The sequence below is a fragment of the Poecilia reticulata genome, linkage group LG17 (genome assembly GCF_000633615.1).
Source record: "Poecilia reticulata strain Guanapo linkage group LG17, Guppy_female_1.0+MT, whole genome shotgun sequence".
NCBI classification, from domain to species: Eukaryota; Metazoa; Chordata; class Actinopteri; order Cyprinodontiformes; family Poeciliidae; genus Poecilia; species Poecilia reticulata.
In genome coordinates, this window is record NC_024347.1 from 5,785,151 (window position 1) to 5,802,808 (window position 17,658).

The 17,658-nt window shown below is 40.4% G+C and overlaps 3 protein-coding genes across 8 annotated transcripts in view; 2 read left to right on the plus strand and 1 right to left on the minus strand.

The window, feature by feature from the left end:
* kcnmb2a (potassium large conductance calcium-activated channel, subfamily M, beta member 2a) overlaps window positions 1-4,816 on the minus strand; it is a 37,593-nt gene extending 32,777 nt beyond the window's left edge. The window contains exon 1 of the mRNA XM_008433291.2: window positions 4,680-4,816. The gene's annotated coding sequence lies outside the window, so the exon portion shown is untranslated. The remainder of the gene's footprint in view (window positions 1-4,679) is intronic.
* tbl1xr1b (TBL1X/Y related 1b) overlaps window positions 1-9,405 on the plus strand; it is a 21,452-nt gene extending 12,047 nt beyond the window's left edge. For both annotated transcript variants that reach the window (XM_008433289.2, XM_008433288.2), the window contains exons 10-16: window positions 522-582; window positions 838-959; window positions 1,922-1,996; window positions 2,090-2,217; window positions 4,723-4,888; window positions 4,981-5,082; window positions 6,954-9,405. In XM_008433289.2, the coding sequence (XP_008431511.1) occupies window positions 522-582; window positions 838-959; window positions 1,922-1,996; window positions 2,090-2,217; window positions 4,723-4,888; window positions 4,981-5,082; window positions 6,954-6,980 (681 nt within the window). In that variant the 3' untranslated portion in view covers window positions 6,981-9,405. The remainder of the gene's footprint in view (window positions 1-521; window positions 583-837; window positions 960-1,921; window positions 1,997-2,089; window positions 2,218-4,722; window positions 4,889-4,980; window positions 5,083-6,953) is intronic.
* Window positions 9,406-11,781: 2,376 nt separating this feature from the next.
* b3gnt5b (UDP-GlcNAc:betaGal beta-1,3-N-acetylglucosaminyltransferase 5b) overlaps window positions 11,782-17,658 on the plus strand; it is a 10,425-nt gene continuing 4,548 nt past the window's right edge. The window contains exons 1-4 of one of the 5 annotated variants that reach the window (XM_008433280.2): window positions 11,788-11,870; window positions 11,951-12,004; window positions 12,109-12,151; window positions 14,036-14,184. The gene's annotated coding sequence lies outside the window, so the exon portion shown is untranslated. Of the gene's footprint in view, window positions 11,871-11,901; window positions 12,005-12,108; window positions 12,152-14,035; window positions 14,185-17,658 lie in introns of those variants that run through there. The other 4 variants (XM_017310170.1, XM_008433281.1, XM_008433282.1 and 1 more) reach the window with 4 other exon arrangements.

Here is a 17,658-nt window from a genome sequence, read left to right on the forward strand (position 1 = left end):
GATTCCTAATCTTGTACATCACATTTTCCATTTGTTGCTTGCACAGATTGTAGACACGTTTCATGTTGTTGTTTACAAAATGCAACACCAGTCTGAAGACGTATTAAAAGGTCAATTTAAGGGTTTTATGAATCAACATCAAGCCACTCAAAGAATTTCTTTTAAACCCAGCCCTATTTCCAATGTGCATATATCCTCTTATTTCACCTTGTATTTTCTTAATTTCTAATCTTATGTGCATTTTCTTTTGTCTGTCAGTTTTGTCCCTCTGCACTTTTTCATGTACGATGCCCAAAAAAATGACGACCCCCACCCCCTTAGCACCTCTTTTAACGTATCCAACAAGATTTTTGGATCTTGTTGGAAAATCAGGAAAATCTTTCATATCACTCTGCAGTTTTTCTGTTGTCTCATTCAGAAAACATACATTTAATTTTCATAAAGTCTTTGTTTCACTTTTCAAATAGGGAAGTAAGGTAATGGAACTCTCTCTCTCTCTGTCTCCGTCTCTCTCTCCACAGACAACAATTATCTGGGACGCACACACAGGGGAAGCAAAGCAGCAGTTTCCTTTCCACTCAGGTGAGTGACACCAGCCAGCCACTTATTTTCACTCCACTTTGCATGTAATACTCTCATTTTTAGTCAGATGTTACCCTACATGTTAGAATTTGAGTTTCTCCGTCATCAGGTGTTTTTACAGCCAGACGGATGTGTTTGATGTCGTTGCTAAGATAATCTCACAGGTCACTGAGATCTGACCGCTGCAGGTTAGAATAACAACGTTTTATATCCAGATCATGACTTCTATGTGTTTGTGTGTTTATGTGCCAATAGCACCAGCTCTGGACGTGGACTGGCAGAACAACAACACGTTCGCCTCCTGCAGCACAGACATGTGCATCCACGTGTGTAAGCTGGGTCAGGACAGACCTGTCAAGACTTTCCAGGGACACTCGGTATGACGTCACAGTCCTCAGACACACGGTGGAATCGCCATGTCTGCTCAAGAATGTTCACCCTCAGATTTCAAACCAAAAGCTTTCAGAATGTGAAACTAACTCTTAACGTCAGATAGAGATAACAGTATGTGAAAATCCAATCGCTCACATTGTTAAAGGTTCAGTGTCACTTTTATACAAAATATGTTTATTACATATTTGTTAAAACTGTTGCCATGTTGTGACAGTATAATATGAGGCAGATGATCTGTGAAAATATCGTTCTCCTTCCACCTTCTCTTTCAGCTACTGTTGCTGTTTGAAGAAATGCACCAGTCCTGGTCAAAAACAGCCAATCAGAGCCAGGAGGAAGGCCTTAGTTCAGTCAATCACCCTCATGTGCTCGCTGCTAAAATGAGCTGATGGTGGAGAAACAACTTACTTACAGGAAAATTGTTTATCCGCTGTCATCGGTTGCCATGCTAACTAGCTTTAGCATTTATGACAGGCTGTGCCAGCTGCAGCTTAGCAGAGAGCAAGAGGCACACAAGATTGTGATTGACAGCACTAAGCCCCTCCTCTTGGCTCTGATTGGTTGTTTCTAGTTAGCACTGGAAGAAGGCAGAGGAGCTCCCTTTTTTTTCTCTCCAGATTATTCATCTCATACCAAACTGTCACCACATATAGTGACAGTTTCAATAACTCTGGAAAACCATCTAAAATTTTTTTTTATAAAAGTCAAATCCTGCAGCTTTAAGTCATGATATAACTGTGATTAAACACGAAGGCTGAGCTTAGTGTCACAGGCTTGATTCCTACCAGATATAAAAAAATCAAGAACAAGTTTGGCTAAGCTACAATAAAAGCAGCATTGCAGTGGACAAAGAAAGCTTTTGCTCTAAAATAGCTGGTGTCTTTTTTTCTCCAGCATCTCTAATTATCACATTTTCTTTATTTTAATTTAAATCGTGCTCATGTAGAATGAAGTGAATGCCATAAAGTGGGATCCCACGGGCAGCTTGCTGGCCTCCTGCTCAGACGACATGACGCTCAAGGTCAGCAGTTTGTATTCCAGCGTGTTTGTTAATGTACCGCATGTCGAATTCAGAGATTTATTCAAGTCACTGGCGCCGATCCTTCTGCTGTAGATCTGGAGCATGAAGCAGGATTCGTGTGTCCATGACCTCCAGGCCCATAGTAAAGAAATCTACACCATCAAATGGAGCCCCACGGGCCCTGGGACCAACAATCCCAGTGCAAACCTCATGCTGGCCAGGTACGAGTTCAGAGACGATTACTTTTTCCTTGTTTTTTTTTCTGCCCCCATAAGGCTCTCGTTACGCCAAATATCATTTTTACTGTTAGAAAATTGGCCAAGAGCTAAAACGTTGATGTATTTAAATGAATAAAAACTGTATTTGTTGGTTCTCTATTAATAACTTTAATCACATTTTCTACTTTTTTCTTTTTTAAAGAATAAACTAAATTTTGTGTCTCTCTGCAACAGTTCAAAATATAAGGATAATACATCACTCAATACTAAAATCTTCTTCATTTTTGGAAAAATGGAACATGATTTAAAAGTCTGTCTATAAATACTGCAAGGAATTTACACTATGCATGTTTGATCACCATTTATCAAAAGTTCAGTTGTTAAATTGGATAAAAGAAATGACAAAAAGGTGCATATATTTTGATTTACTTTGATTTATTGTCAATTAAAATATCAAACGAGCACTTTTTAAAATCTTCTTTAACTCTTCTATTGTGTGTAATTGATGGTTTAAGTCTTTCCCAACGAAAATGCATTAATATCTTCTGCCAACAGAATAAATTGTAGCAGCTTAGAAACTTCCCTGATATCATTAATGTACAAAAGAAACAACAGTGGTCCAAGTGTTAAACCTTGGGGAGCCCTGTTTGGGCTTCTGATGGGGATGCAGCACAAAACTGCAGAATGTTTAACTGAAGCAGAAGGATCGTTAGCAGTGTGGTTGGTCTATCACTGTGTGGAAAGGCTAGAAAAATGTATATATATTTATATAATATCAGTGACGTGCGGTGAGGTTCATTGCTGGTGAGGCACTGGCTTACGACTTATACACTATGCATGTTATTGGACGTACGGAAATTTCGCGCATGCATACAACGCTGGGGGGCAAAAAGACTAATCTTTTACATGTCATCCATAGCCGCGTTAACTCAGCGAAACTTAGAAATGTGGGTATTAATTTCGTGCTATAATCTGCAGCAAAGGGAAAGAGGTATTCGCCACGCTACACGCAGCCTCGTTGCCATAGCAACTGACAACAATGCCACTTCATGTTTTAGGATTTAACACCAAAAAAACATTCAAGAATTTTGCGCACAGAACAGAACATTGAGTATGTTGTTGTCGTACGTTTTACGCTTAATGTTTTATTAATAAATAATTGCTGTGGTAGATTAGCTACCACTTCTACTTTACTGAATTATTTAAACAAAGTGTAGCTCACAAAAGGCACATTTCATTAAAAGAACTAAACAAAAACATCTTATTGTTGTTTTACCTTTACTTATCAATTAAATCCATGCGCCGCTAATTCTGCACAAAAATATCAGTTCATCCAAAGCCAAGTCTATCCTCGGCATGTCTTTTCTACTCCGTTTAAGAATCGTCAAACTGTCTCCAAGCAAAACTTTCAGCTCCGGTGTTGGTCTTCCTTTAGTTATCATCTCCTGCTTCAACTGAAAATCCACTTTAGAAAACTGTTTAAGTGTAGAAATGTAGTCTTTCATGTTGACGTCGGAAGAGAGAAGAAAACAAATATATCGCTGTACTTTACTTATTTACTGTGTGGCTAGCTCACTGTGTCTTACTCTGCAGTCGTGGAGTCACAATATCTGAGATCATGAGCGCCCCCAGCGGTGAGGCAAGAGAACTGCCTGCCTCACCTCGAGTCTGTTCTCTGCCGTGTCTGTTCGCTCCTCCGCACACAAAATATGATACACACATAGTTGGTGACAAAAAACACTGCACATTATATACATAAGCTAAATTATGGAAAATCAGTCCATATATTAAATGTTTTTTAGCCATTTTATTGCCGCCGTACAGACAGGACGAACATGCTCCCATAGAATGGCAGCCAGTGCAGTTAGCGAGAGGTTGCGCAATCCCAGGTGAGGCTCAGCTCGCTGCTGCCTCACCGGCTTCGCTTCTGAGCATTTGAATATGAAAATGCGAAAATCCAGCGATTTTGAAGAAAAAATAATCAGAATTGGTTAAGCTAAGTAAAAAATAGGTACTTTATAGTACAAACCACAGGGTGAAAATAGCAATATAAATGATTTTATTACTATTTTTCCATGATGACAGGTGAGGCTCTGCCTCGCCTGCCTACCCTGACCGCACGCCACTGTATAATATGACATTGATGCAAAATTTTTAATCAGTGCATCTCAAGTATTAATTAATGAGTGTTTTATTTTACGATTTCTAGAGGTGCACCAGTTAGTTTTCTGACCAATCATTAAACTTTCAAAAACTTGACCTGCCGATTTTTAAAAATTATTATAACTGACACTGTCAGGTGTTAAACCTCTACAAATTTGAAAGGTCAAAATTTACTTTCAATCTTCCAATCTTATTTTATTGAAAAATGCTATTCAACACCATGATCCATCGGTGCACCCATAACCGTTTGGTGTTGCTACGGTTTCTGGTCATTAGTTATTTATATTTTTTGCAGCACATACCTTCATATTTGTGACTCTGCGTCCGGTTTTCCTTCCCTTGAAGCGCGTCGTTCGACTCAACTGTGCGCCTGTGGGACGTGGAGCGTGGGGTGTGTATTCACACACTGACCCGCCACCAGGAGCCCGTCTACAGCGTAGCCTTCAGTCCTGACGGCAAGCACCTGGCCAGCGGCTCCTTCGACAAGTGTGTCCACATCTGGAATACTCAGGTCTGGAAAAAAAAACTGTGCTTTACTCAGATAGAAGCTGAAACATGTCAAAAATACACACTGGTCTAAGAAAACTTTCTATGCGTCTGCAGACGGGTGCTTTAGTTCACAGCTACCGGGGGACCGGTGGGATCTTTGAGGTGTGCTGGAACGCCACAGGGGACAGAGTAGGAGCGAGCGCGTCAGACGGATCGGTGAGTTTTCTTTATTACTACGATTAGGATTCTGGGCATTCTCAAAATGAAACAGCCCTAAACCTGGGTTAAATGGAAATATATAATATATATATATGCATAGGCCTGTCTCGATAAACGATAAATCAATTAATCGCACGATAAATTATCGACCTCATTTTAATTTTCGTCTCTTCCTGCCTTTTTTCTTTCTGTTGATGACACTGAATGAAAAAAGGCTCAGCTCCGGTACTCTCCACTGACCCTCCCTTCCTCATTTCCTTAGTCTAATGTCCAGCGCACACTACACGAGTTGTTGGGCCCATTTTCAAACCCTGAGAGMCACATTAGCCGACAGAAATCCTAGGTATAACGGTTCGATTGGGTTCGTCGTGCCGTGTGGTGTCCAGCCACATGGGCGCAAAATAATGGATACAAGTCCAGTTAACTAATTTTAAAATCAGGCATTAATCAATGCTTTACTAGAATCTACCTGTGATGCATGTGGCTAGAGTCAGCGTAAAATCCTGACTGAATGAAAATCATTATAACCCATTTATGACACGTTAACGAAGAACAGTAGAAAAGTTACCAGGTTTATCAACTGCGGTAGCAATTTGGCTCCAACTCCTCTTGTCATTTCTATATTCTTTGCACGAAATGTTGAATAAATATTAATGTTGTTTCCACATATCATCTCCAATGTCTGGACTTCGGGTTGCGCTGTGTCAGCTGGTTGGGATTCCCCTCCGTAATTTCCCCTCAGAAAGCACGGAGGTGAATCCGGAGCTTTCTGATTGGCTACCTGTCACATTCGGGGTTAAGCTCCCAGTCGGGGAAAACCCCTGATTTAGATCGGAGCGGCCGTAACACACCACACACTGCAGGATGATCGGATACGAAATCACCAGCGAGAATCTTAGATCGGCCAACGATTTAAGATTGTCGCAAGGTGGAAATAGGGGCAAAAATGATGCAGTCTGAACTATTGCATTAGGTAGTGGGATGTGCCCATCTTCTTTATTTAAATCTAGTGATTACCGAAGGGGAATATAGTATACRGACTTCATAATCTGCACTCTTTTGGTTGAATGCAGTATTTATTTCCACTTTGGTTTTATGTTGTTTAGTTTTTATTCAAGTACGTTTTCTGTTAATGGAGACTGAGAATCCATTTTATTTTTGTTTTTGGTTGTTTTGTTTTAGTTTATCAGTTCCAGTGTTATGTGTTCTTTTGAAAATAAAGTTTATCTATCTATGGCAGGAAATCATGTGCATTATTAGTCATTTCCATTAAATCAGTGTCAAAAGGTATTGAAACAATATCGTTTATCGCAATAATTTTTTAGAAATTAATCGTCCAGCAAAATTTGTTATTGTGACAGGCCTATATATGCATATATATATATATATTGTAGTATCTTTCAGTTCAACTAGATGGAGCCACTCCCTGAAGTTTTTTTCTATTTGATTAATCGTCACAGCAATCAATTACTAAAATAATCAATAGTTGCAGCCCTAATCTGAATACTCAGTATCCTCGCATTGTGCATCAGAACCCATCTCGATCGACATTTCCTCTCTTTCAGTAGCAAACTACAAAAACAATCTTGCAGATGTTGGAGACCTGCTGAGTTGATTCAGGCCAAGATAAGCCTGCCAGTGGTTTCAAAAACTAGTTCACGTAGTTTCACCCAAAGACAACGGTCTGAGACCCAAAGTCTCTGCGGTGGAGATGTTTTTGTGTCAGCGCAAGCCTGCAGACGGAGAGCAAAGCATTTTCTAGTGTGAGCTGATGAAAAGTTGCCACCCTGCAGATGCTGAATATTGTGTAAAAGGGTATAGGAAAAAAAAACACCCCGATCTAACCTTTTGTGGTTTCTGTTTCACAGGTTTGTGTACTAGAGCTGAGGAAATGACATTTGTGTGTGTTGTAGCTGTGGACCGACTACGAATGTGTACATAGCCAAAAAGACTGTCCCTGCCTGTCCGCCACACTGCTGTCTGTCCCATCAGGGTCGGCTTCTTCGTGGACGTCCCACAGTTCATCACGCCTGCGCCGTACAGACGTAGGAAGAGCCTCCTCAACGTCACTAGGACCCCCAGTGGGTGAAACAAAACTCCGGCATCCTTCCATCTTCTCATGTCCGTATTTGCTAAATCAGAAGTGTACACATTTTTGATTTTCAAAAGAGATCAAAAATGATCTCTTTTGAAAGAGATAAAAAATGATCAACAAAACAGATGTAATTGTTGGTGTAATATAACACATACCCATCAGAATCTGGCAGCCCACGCAGAGCTAAATTTGGACCTCACTGGGTTTATCTTGTGACGTGAGAAGCTTATTTTTTTTCATTCACAGATCCACTCATTTCCTGTTGGTGACATATGCCAACTCCTTCTTTTAATCCAAGGGATGTTTTTAAGTTGTCGCTGGTTTTAAAAGTGAGCAGAGCCTTGCAAAAGTATTCACATCTCTTCAATTTTTAAGTCGGAACCACAAACTCTCTTTCTATTTTATTGGGACTTTGTGTGATAGTCCTACACAAATAAACAAATAGTGAAAAATATGGAAAACTGGACTAGTTATCATTGCAAACCAGTGTTAGCTTAGCCAAGTTGAATAAATAATACCAATGATCAAGTCTTTTCTCAGATTCCAAAATGGATTTTGGTCTGGGATTTGACTGGTGGAGTTGAACCTCCACCCCAATATCAAGTCTTTTTCACCAAGGTGTGTAGCTCCATTCGTCCTCTGACCACCTTCTCTGCTTCTACAGAAAAAAAAATATAAATGCATTGCCATCCCATGATGCTGCCACTACAAATTTTAACTATGGGGATAGGAAAGTGAGCCTGATCTGTTCCACATAGGTCAATCAGTTGGTTGTTATCCTGCCAATACTGGTTATTTTAAAGGCAGTTTTTATCAGAGTAAATGAGGCTGAATACAAATACACACAGCAAATTTCCCCCCCCCATTTTTCTTCCACTGCGCAATTAAACTGCACTTTATGTTGGCCCATCACATAAAACCCAATCACTTACATGATTTTACCATGACAGAATGTTAAACAGCTTCAAGAGTTATGACTGCTTTTGCAAGTTACAGTATTTGGTAACCATCCTAGCTGTTTAAGGGGGGAACCGATTGTTGTTTTCTGGCCGATCACCGATATTTAACAAGTTTGACCTGCTGATTCCGATTTTGGCCGATACCGATCGATTTGTATTTGTTCCCAAAAAAAATCGGTAAATATAGCGACAAAGCTGCTAAGTTGGAGGTAGATGAAATCAGTCTCATTAGCCAACGCAAATTTAAGGAAGTCGGGCTCGTAAACTGACTATTCAAAACATCTAAGAGTTCATCTGAGCCATGCATCTGTGTCAGATGTGAGATAAAGTGATAAACCCGTGAGACACATGAATTTCGCTGACACAACCGTCTGGTAGCTGTAGCTGTGCTTCATTTCTCTCCTGGTGAAACCCAGACGGTGTTGTAACAGTCATTCTTTCCCTCACTTTCTTCTAAAACCTCCGTACCCGGTCGTCCCGACCTACGCACCACACTGCAGTCAACAATCGTTTCCCCGTATTATCACAAACACACAGGTGACAGACGCCGATTTGCTTGCGGTGTTTAGGTTTTGCTTTTGAAGACAAGTCGGCTGTCGATGAAGCGAACATGCAGACGTAGGCTGCTTCGTTGAATCTTATAAGATACCATTGCGCCGTCATAGCTGCGACCAAAGCAGTAGGCATTTGAAGTTGTTTTGCACTTTAGCCTAAAATGAGGGAAGATTCAATCCATCACAAACTTATCTTTAGAAGCAGGTTTATCGGTCATCTTCAATTCACATCAATCAAAAAGGACCCGTCAGCCGACCTGTTACATATCCGCCACAAAAAATGCTCGTACCTTTATTTGCTTTGATGAAGCCAGCAGTGTCTGAACTGGATCCCTCTGACAATGAAATGGTATTTTATCCCCGTTTGGTTTTGGGTGGGCAGGAACAGTACTAACACCGATCCCATGTTTGCTATGTCGGGAAGCCCTCGAAGGTTTTGTACTTTTGTAATTTTGATTTGTTTGTAGCCACGTACTCAAAACGACAAAAAGAAAAACAAACAAACAAAAAAAACAAAAAAAAAACAGATGTAATTGTTGGTGTAATATAACACAGAACATGTAAATACCAATTTTCTGAATTTTTTTTTTTGGGGTGTCTTTCCACAGACCTATGTTGTACTTTGTCACGGTTGCAGCCTGCAGCCTCCTGATCAGACTGTTGGTATATCACTCAGATCTTAAGGTCTAGAATAAAATCTATTTTGATAATATCTGTGTGTTTTGTGACTTTGCTCCACACCAGAACAACAGACTTCACACACAGCTGCTGCTTTGGTTCACTTACATCAGCTCCATCAACCTGTCAGGGTGGGTGTCTTTCCCGCTCCCATGATGTGTCAAAACAAACCCCTTGCATTGTACTATTATTAATTTATTTTTTATGTGTGTACAATTAATTTTTTAATTTAAAAAAATAAGCAGAAGAATCTTTGATTGAAAAGGGGGGAAACCTGAAGTATGAGAATAACTAAACATCCAAGTTTCTAATAAAATATCTCCCAGCAACAACTAACCTGACACTGGGGCCAACACAAAGGAGGAACCATCCCCCCATCATCATCTGCTGCTTAGTCAGGTCTAGGGGGTGGCAGCCTAATTAGGGAGCCCCAGACTTCCCTCTCTCCAGGCCAGCCAAGAAACAACGTCCCTCCTGGGTCTTAACCTGGGCCTCCTGGTGGGACGTGCCCGGAACACCTCACCAGGGAGGCATCCTAACCAGATGCCCCAACCACCTCAACTGGCTTCTCTCGGCGTGAAGGAGCAGAGGCTCTACTCTGAGTCCTTCCTGGATGACTGAGCTTCTATCTCTAAGTGAGAGCCCAGACACCCTTTGGAGAAAACTCATTTCAGCCGCTTGTATACTTGATCTCGTCTTTTCGGTCACGACCCAAAGCTCATGACCACAGATGAGGGTAGGAACGTAAATCGATCAGTAAATTGAGTGCTTCGCTTTTTGACTTGACTCTTCACCACAACAGTCGGTACAGACAGGAAGGAGGAACTCTCAACAACACTTGCGCTTCACCCCTCAACCAAATTGGGGTGAGCAAACCCTGCAAAAAGGGACAACATTGCACACTAAGCACCCATTTTCCTGCGAACGCTATCTACCATCAAACCGCTGCAGCACACATGCTGCCCAATTGGCCTAGAGATCAGTTCCACATGCGGCTTTACGCTCTGCCCACCAAGAGGCAGAGCGGAAGGAGCCGAGCCTGCTCAAGCTGCAGGAGTTCAGCAGTGATCTGAAATGGGAGGGAAACGTGCATTCAGTCACCACTGCATGCAACAGTCAGTCATTGCTATTGTGAAAAAAAGATCACACATTTCTCAAAAATGCCAGGCGCATTGTTTCTGCCATCTCATCTGGTGCAGTCTGGATTCCTGCAACGGTTTGGCCACGTTGAGGTTTCTGCCATGGTTATGACTTTGCCTTTAACTCCTTCCTAACTCTTGGCCACACCTTCACATATACACCCTTTAGAAAAACAGTTCTGCTCATTACACACACACGGGCGGGCGCGCGCGCACACACACACACACACACACACAGTTGCTTAAAGAAGGAAGTTCCTTATGCAACAATGGTTATTCGGGCCAATCAGGTCATTTTTAGTTTTATCAGAAGACAGGACATGCGTCATAAAAATGGTGACACAAGTAAGAGAAATCTGATATCAAACTTGAATAATAAAAAGTATTGTTATCAGCATAGCTATCAGCAGTGCTTGCTTTAGGGTTTGGGATTATAGTTCAGGTTGAGTTTTTGAAATGCTGATTAGCTGTGCCCACACAATATCTTGTTGGCATGATTATGCATTATACAAAATTGCATGAAAGTAAAAAAAATAAAATAAAGCAAGAAGAAAAATCTCCCCAGCTGCAAAACATTCAAAAACAAAGGGGAAAACCGTCCAAACGAGTCAAACATGTTTGTGATTCACGTCTATTTTGGTCATCTAAAAATAGAAACAGTTGATCTATTCCAATATTATGCCGATGTTAATGTTTTCTGGTCTAATATTAATCTCACTATTAAGAGACCCAACTCTTAATAGTGAGACCCAACACTCGTTAAGTAAGTGACTGTTGGAAATTTTAGAGATTCCATTAAAATCTATAAAACAAAGCTGCTCTAACATTGCTCTGACATGTTTGTTTTTGACTGCTTTCTTTGTTGACACTTTGCAATTACGTCACTTAATCATTCGAGGCGCCATGATGGACGAGAGTATTCAACTGAGCGACTGAAGTTGTTTTCGCCAGTTTATTCATGGCTTTTACGTGTTCCAATTAGTCTGTGAACGTAACACACCTAGTTCGCCATAATGCAATATTTGATATCTTTCTAATCACATTTATAAAGTATATGAACGTTAATCTTCTTACCTTGTAGAAAGTGTTTCGCTGCAAATCAGCGGTTACACCGAGGGCTGCCAGTCATGATTGACGGCTGCTGTCCATCCCAAAAGTTATACAAGTTAGGTTTCCACCCCTGTCTGTTTGTGCAGTCGACCGCGCAGCACTCTGTGGCCATTTTTACTGTGAAATCAACCAAATAAAGGCGATATTGGGCTACCAGATGCGCGTTTCTTAACATATAACTTACAGGAGCTCACAGGCTGCTTTGACGGAGCGGGTCGCGTTTCGAAGAGAGTAACGTCACGCGCAAAAGGTCAATTCTAATGTTTTTAAATTATTGTTTATTTACAAAAATTACTCACTTCAAAAACACAAGTTTTTGCATTTTTACAGTGTTTTTCAAACACAGTAAAAACACAAGTTATTAAAGACAACCACGGTAAACAGGTAACCGTAAATTAATTTAGCACGTTAAAAAAAACTTGGGCGGTGTGTCCTTTGTTGACTCGTGAAGAGAATTATTTTTTTTCTTTCCTTCTTTCTTTTTTAAGGCAGACCCATTACACGCCATGGCTCAGCTCCAGGCGAGGTAATGTAAGTATCTCTGTTTCGCTAAGTTCTAGGCTAACGGTAACGTTAGCATCGCAAACAAAAGAGGAACTGGTTAACTAGGGTGGTTAGAGAAAGACTGGCGAAACCAATTTTATTTAAACACACACCACTATACAGACGGTGTACAAGCACTTTGAATTGCCTTGTTGCTGAAAATGTGCTATATAAATAAAATTACCTTATCTTACCTTACACTATACAAGCTCAGACTGGGCGGAGAACTTCTCTAAAACAGCAAGTTGTTTCACATACCTTATACTTATCTCTGGACTTTGGCTGGGCCACTTTAAACATATGCTCCATTGTAGCTCTGGCTGTGTGTGTAGGGCCGTTGGAAGCTGAGCCTGGGCCAGCCACCTTTGGCTGCAATTACGGCTAACGGATTATTTTCTTCCCCGGGTTGTTCTGCATTTAGCTTCATCTTATCAGCTCTGACCTACTTCTTTGTCTCTGCTGACGAAAAGTGTCCCACATGACGTTGTAGCCACTATTTCAGCAAAGGAGATGATGTTTTTAAAGCGATGTGCAGTGTTAGCTTTCTGCCACACATCATATTTGTCAGCCAATAATATCTGCTTTCTTCCAGCTGTCTCTTTCCTTTTATTCTTTTTTCAAAACCCATATTGCAGAACTAATAATTACACCATCAATAGATTGCCTTTGGGTGTTTTCTAAAACAACCCTGCTTTAAAATTCTCACTGCCCTGCCTCACATGTTTCTTGGTCCACCATGATGCTGTTTAGCTCTCTAATGTCCTCTGTCAAACCTCTGAGGTCAGAAACAGAAGATCTGCAGTTATATTGAGATTAAAGAAAAACACTGATGGACAGTTAAGTTATATCTGAATAGAGGTGCACCGATTTTCTTTATTCTGGAAGATCGACGATAGGCCAATACTTATGTGAAGCTGATCTTATCCACCTCTAAAGGTCTAAAAATCAGCCGCTGTCCCCTTCTGCTCTGCTGTGAGAGGTTTGACTGTTGGCCCCGCCCACTAGGTCGTGTCTGTAATAATAGTTACCTCACTGTTGCCAACTCAGCGACTTTCTTACTATATTTTGCAACATTTCGGACAAAGAAATTAATAAATAAATCAACTAAAATTAGAATTGACAGTTGGCCAGAAAACTGCAATTAGTACACCACTAAAATGCACTCGATTTTATTTAGGGGTAGCAAAGTGAAGGGAGCTGTATATAAATGCAAGGCACACTTTTAAGATTAAAAAGATATATATTTAGTTGTTTTTTGTTTTTTTTTCTTAATGAAAACTATCCTTTTCCTTCCTCTTCACAAGAGTGGAGTTGGTCTATCTCACGGGACGTTCTGTGGTTGAAATAGTACAAAAACGTGGAAACATTCAAAGGATATGAATACTTTTGCGCTGCTGAATATCTATGGGTTTCTTTTCGGAGATGAAAAGATGCTGCTTAGGAGTTAAGAAGCCGTTGGTGTTGTGAAAAGGAAAGAAAAAAAAAAGGAAGTGTGAAACTGAACAACCTGTAGAACAACCTGAACAACCTGTATGACTGTGTGTGCATGTGGTGTATTGTATTATTAAATTGGGACAAAGACAGGAGGACACGCAGGGATGTAGCTGCAAATTTTCCAATTGGCTTCGTTCGACGGCCGTTTGAAACTCTCTTTGGGTCTGGATCCTCCGTTCCTCTGCCTGCTTCAGAGCCACCTCTCTGGGCTGCTGTGAAAGAAGGGAGGGAGTGGAAACGGCACAGTCAGGGAACCTGGCCCTGTTTTTGTTTTTTTTTTCCTTTCTTCTTTCTTTTTTATTACCAGCAACTTTACAATCAACGCTATCGGTCTCAGACCAGGCATCTGACTGAACTTTCACACTCTCTCTCTGGCAGAGAAGCAGTGTGATCCTTCCCACATTGGGTGGACTGAGAGCTGAAGCCTGCCCCACCTCCTCACCTCGGGACTAACGCTTACACTTGAAGCAGAAGAGAAAGTCTTTCAAAGCGGAGCAGGGGGAACGTGGACTTACTCCGTCGACCCGGTGAGTGCTGGCTGTGGTCCTTACTGCGGGTGGGTTGTTTCCCACCCGCGTCCTGCTTACATCTGTCCTCACGGAGAAAGTCATTGGGGAGGAAATATTTTTAAAAACAGGAAACGTCAGTTTGGATGGATCAATGACTGCACTGTCTGCTCACCACCCTGAGCCTGACTGACTAATTACGTCTAAATATGTCTTAAAGGCCCAGTTTTCTTCACCTGCTCTCACTGAGCTCCGGTTGTATTTATGTGTCGTTGCTGTAGTTTTTCTTTTAAGGTGTTTTTTGCTTGCATGGCTAAAGCAGTTATTTGGATGAATTGATAACTGAATTAATCAGCTAACTTACCAATCGATTAATTGTTAGCTGGAGCATACGGACTCAAAAGAAAAGTGGCTGAAGGAACAACATATTTGTCAGTAGTTGAGCCACAACTCTAGAAAAATATATACATTTTGCATTTAAGATGAAAAAAAAACAACAAAAAGATCGGTAAAAATGTTCTACCCAGAACTCCTCAACTTCTGTAAAAAATAAAAATGCTACTAACCACTTTTTGCAATCTAGTTATTAACAGATTAATAAAAAAGGAACAGATGACCTGTACACTGTGTTATGGTTAAGTTAAGCAGAAAGGGCTGGACTTTTCACTTGTTTGTAACTTCTTAGCTGCATTTCCTTTCTTTGCTTCAAATGTTCAAGCATACACTGAGCATACAGCGATCAGTGACATGTTGTTGCATTTTAAACAATAAAATAGTTATTCAGTCATTTAAAGAATGAATTGAATTATTTGCATTTTAATGTTGTGTAAAATAATATTAATAACAGATTTTGTTAAATGAAAAATCTGCTTGATGTCAGTTTTTCTATATGATTAATCGATTAATCACCAGATTAATGCATTGCTGAAATAATCATTAGTTGCAGTCCTGCAGGTAATAACATTTTTATTTTTTTTATTATTATTTATTTATTAGTATATTTTATGTACTTTTAATCTTGTATAAAATAACGTTAATTGCTTAAAGGAAAACTGCAGACTGTGCCAATTTTTCTCTTAGTTGTCAGACTAATCTATGAAATAATCTATATTTATTTTAAACTTATTTTTAGTTATCTTAAAAAAAGTAAGTTATGTATTATGTATTTCTAATATTGTATACATAACTTTAAATGGTTACATGAAAAATCTGTGAAATTCACCTATTTTTCATAGGATTGTCAGAAAAATCAATTACTGTAATAATCGCTATTTGCAGCCCGAGTTGTTTCCTGTATTTCTCTGCTTGCGTAAAAGGACCACAGGCATATGAGCAGATGTATTAAAATAAACATATGACACAGTATGAACAATGCTAAGATTTTTGCAAGCAGTTAACCCTTTTGCGTGCGAGGATTGAGGCAAATGATACAAGTTTTACGTGTGTGGAGTCGGTTGGATCCCATTTCTAAACACAAGGGTTAATGACAGTGAGTCTTCGTTTAGCCCACGGATGAAAATAGTGCGTAGTGAGTGTCGTGAGTGTGTGAAAAGAATCTCTTCATCACCCTCCCAGCACACGGAGCCGTTCATAGTCGGTGACCTCATTAGGTCCAGAGCAGGCAGTGATGTTTCAAAAGCTGTCGGGTCGCAGTGGGAGTCCTATGCCCTGGGTGTGATCCCCGCTCTCGAGGCGGAAGCAGGCTCTCTTCATCCGGCATTGTGCTGCTTTCACGCGCTCCCATTGTGTCCGAAAGTTTTCCGTGACCCTCAGCGCTTTTCGCCTGGCTCGCGCCGTAAGCCCCCCCATTATGACCAGGCTCACATCGCCACATCTGCTGCGTTAGCTTTTATCTTTCATCTTTCAGCGCTACATCTCTTCAACCCCCCTCCCCGTGTCCCTTCCCCGACTACGTTTAGACTTTTCAGCGCACGTCGCAGCTCAGTTTCCGCGGGTAAACACTCACGCAGGTGTTTTTTCTACCGCAGAGTTCAGTGTTGCCAGATAAAATTGGAGCTGCTTTTTGAACAAGTTTGAACCAGGGCGAAACAACTGTAGGCGGGTCGTTAATATTTCGGCTGCTTTCACAACAGTTGGCGGGATTTTAGAAAGGTTACGGAGGAAAATTATTTTGAAATAGACGTCAGTGCATGGCAGAAAACCACAAAGCTTTTAATAAAATACAGTGTTATTTCACTTATCTTGGTTCATTTGTTTTTAAATCTCTAGAATCTTAACATGGCATCATCAAGTGTCACTTTGTATTGTAAAACTGAAACGTCATGATTTAAAAGGACATATCACCACAAAAAAACTCAAGTTACATTGTGTTTGAAAAGTCAAGTCCTTTGCTGTCCCACTGGAATCTGGTTCTGGTCAGAATTTAATAAAGGACAACCAAAAATGTTGTGAATTGTCACACATCTATGAATGTAGTCGATGCATGGGACACAAGATTATTTTATATATAATATATATAATATATATATAAAGGTGAGTTCATGGTTCCTTTTTTCATGAACCGATCAGGTATCTCTAATATACCTGATCTGCATATTAGAGATGTGCCAATCAGGTTTTTTCCTTCCGATTCCGATCACCCATGATCGGAATCACCCATCAGCGATTCCGATTCCGATCACCCATCGACCCTCAACCCATGAGGGCCGATCACCGATACCAATCACATAATCCTTTTTTTTTTTTTAATCATAAACACTACCGGTTACATTATGTGGAAAAAGTAACCATGAACTCACCTTAATTTAGAAAAAAACTTGTTTTTAATAACTTTTTTTCAAGAAAAAAACAAAATAGGCATTGTGCAAATTGTACTATCGGTAATACTATCTTTAACAGACTAAAAACATAAGAAGGCTCTGAAGAGGCTAAATAATGCAAAGAGTCCAAATAAAACCTCTTAACATTGCCAAAAAATTCAAGAATAAAACTTAACATTCAAAGGCAAATACAGGATCCATTACAATAAACAATCCTGAGTTACTGAATGAAAACTTCCTGATAGCATSGCGGCTAGCTGATTACTGCTAGTTCTGATTGGCTGTTTCTGACTGAGCGGAGTAATTATGCAGAACAGGGAGGAGGCAGAGGAGATCGATTATTTTTTCTGAGATTATCTGTCTCATGTTAGGACAGTGAAAGTTTTAATACGATTTTATAAGATTTATTTTTTAAGTTAGATGCTGCAGCTTTAAGCAGAGGTTCGGTGTGAGAGTCACTACCAGGTGGAGCAGAAGCGGCGCTCCGCCTGTCAAATATTACTACCTGTAGCGCGGAGCAGCGGTTCAACAGTGAGAGCAGGACCAGCGTCTTACATCGCAGCTCGAAGAGTTAAATAAATTTGCGGGTTATTTGTTTAGCTTTCTGACCGTCATGTTAATCCGGGTGAGTGTTTGTAGCTGTGCGCTGCTTTACCTGCTATCTGATCCTCCATATGTCTTTTTTACTGCAGTGAGCCTCGATGTAGCCAAACTC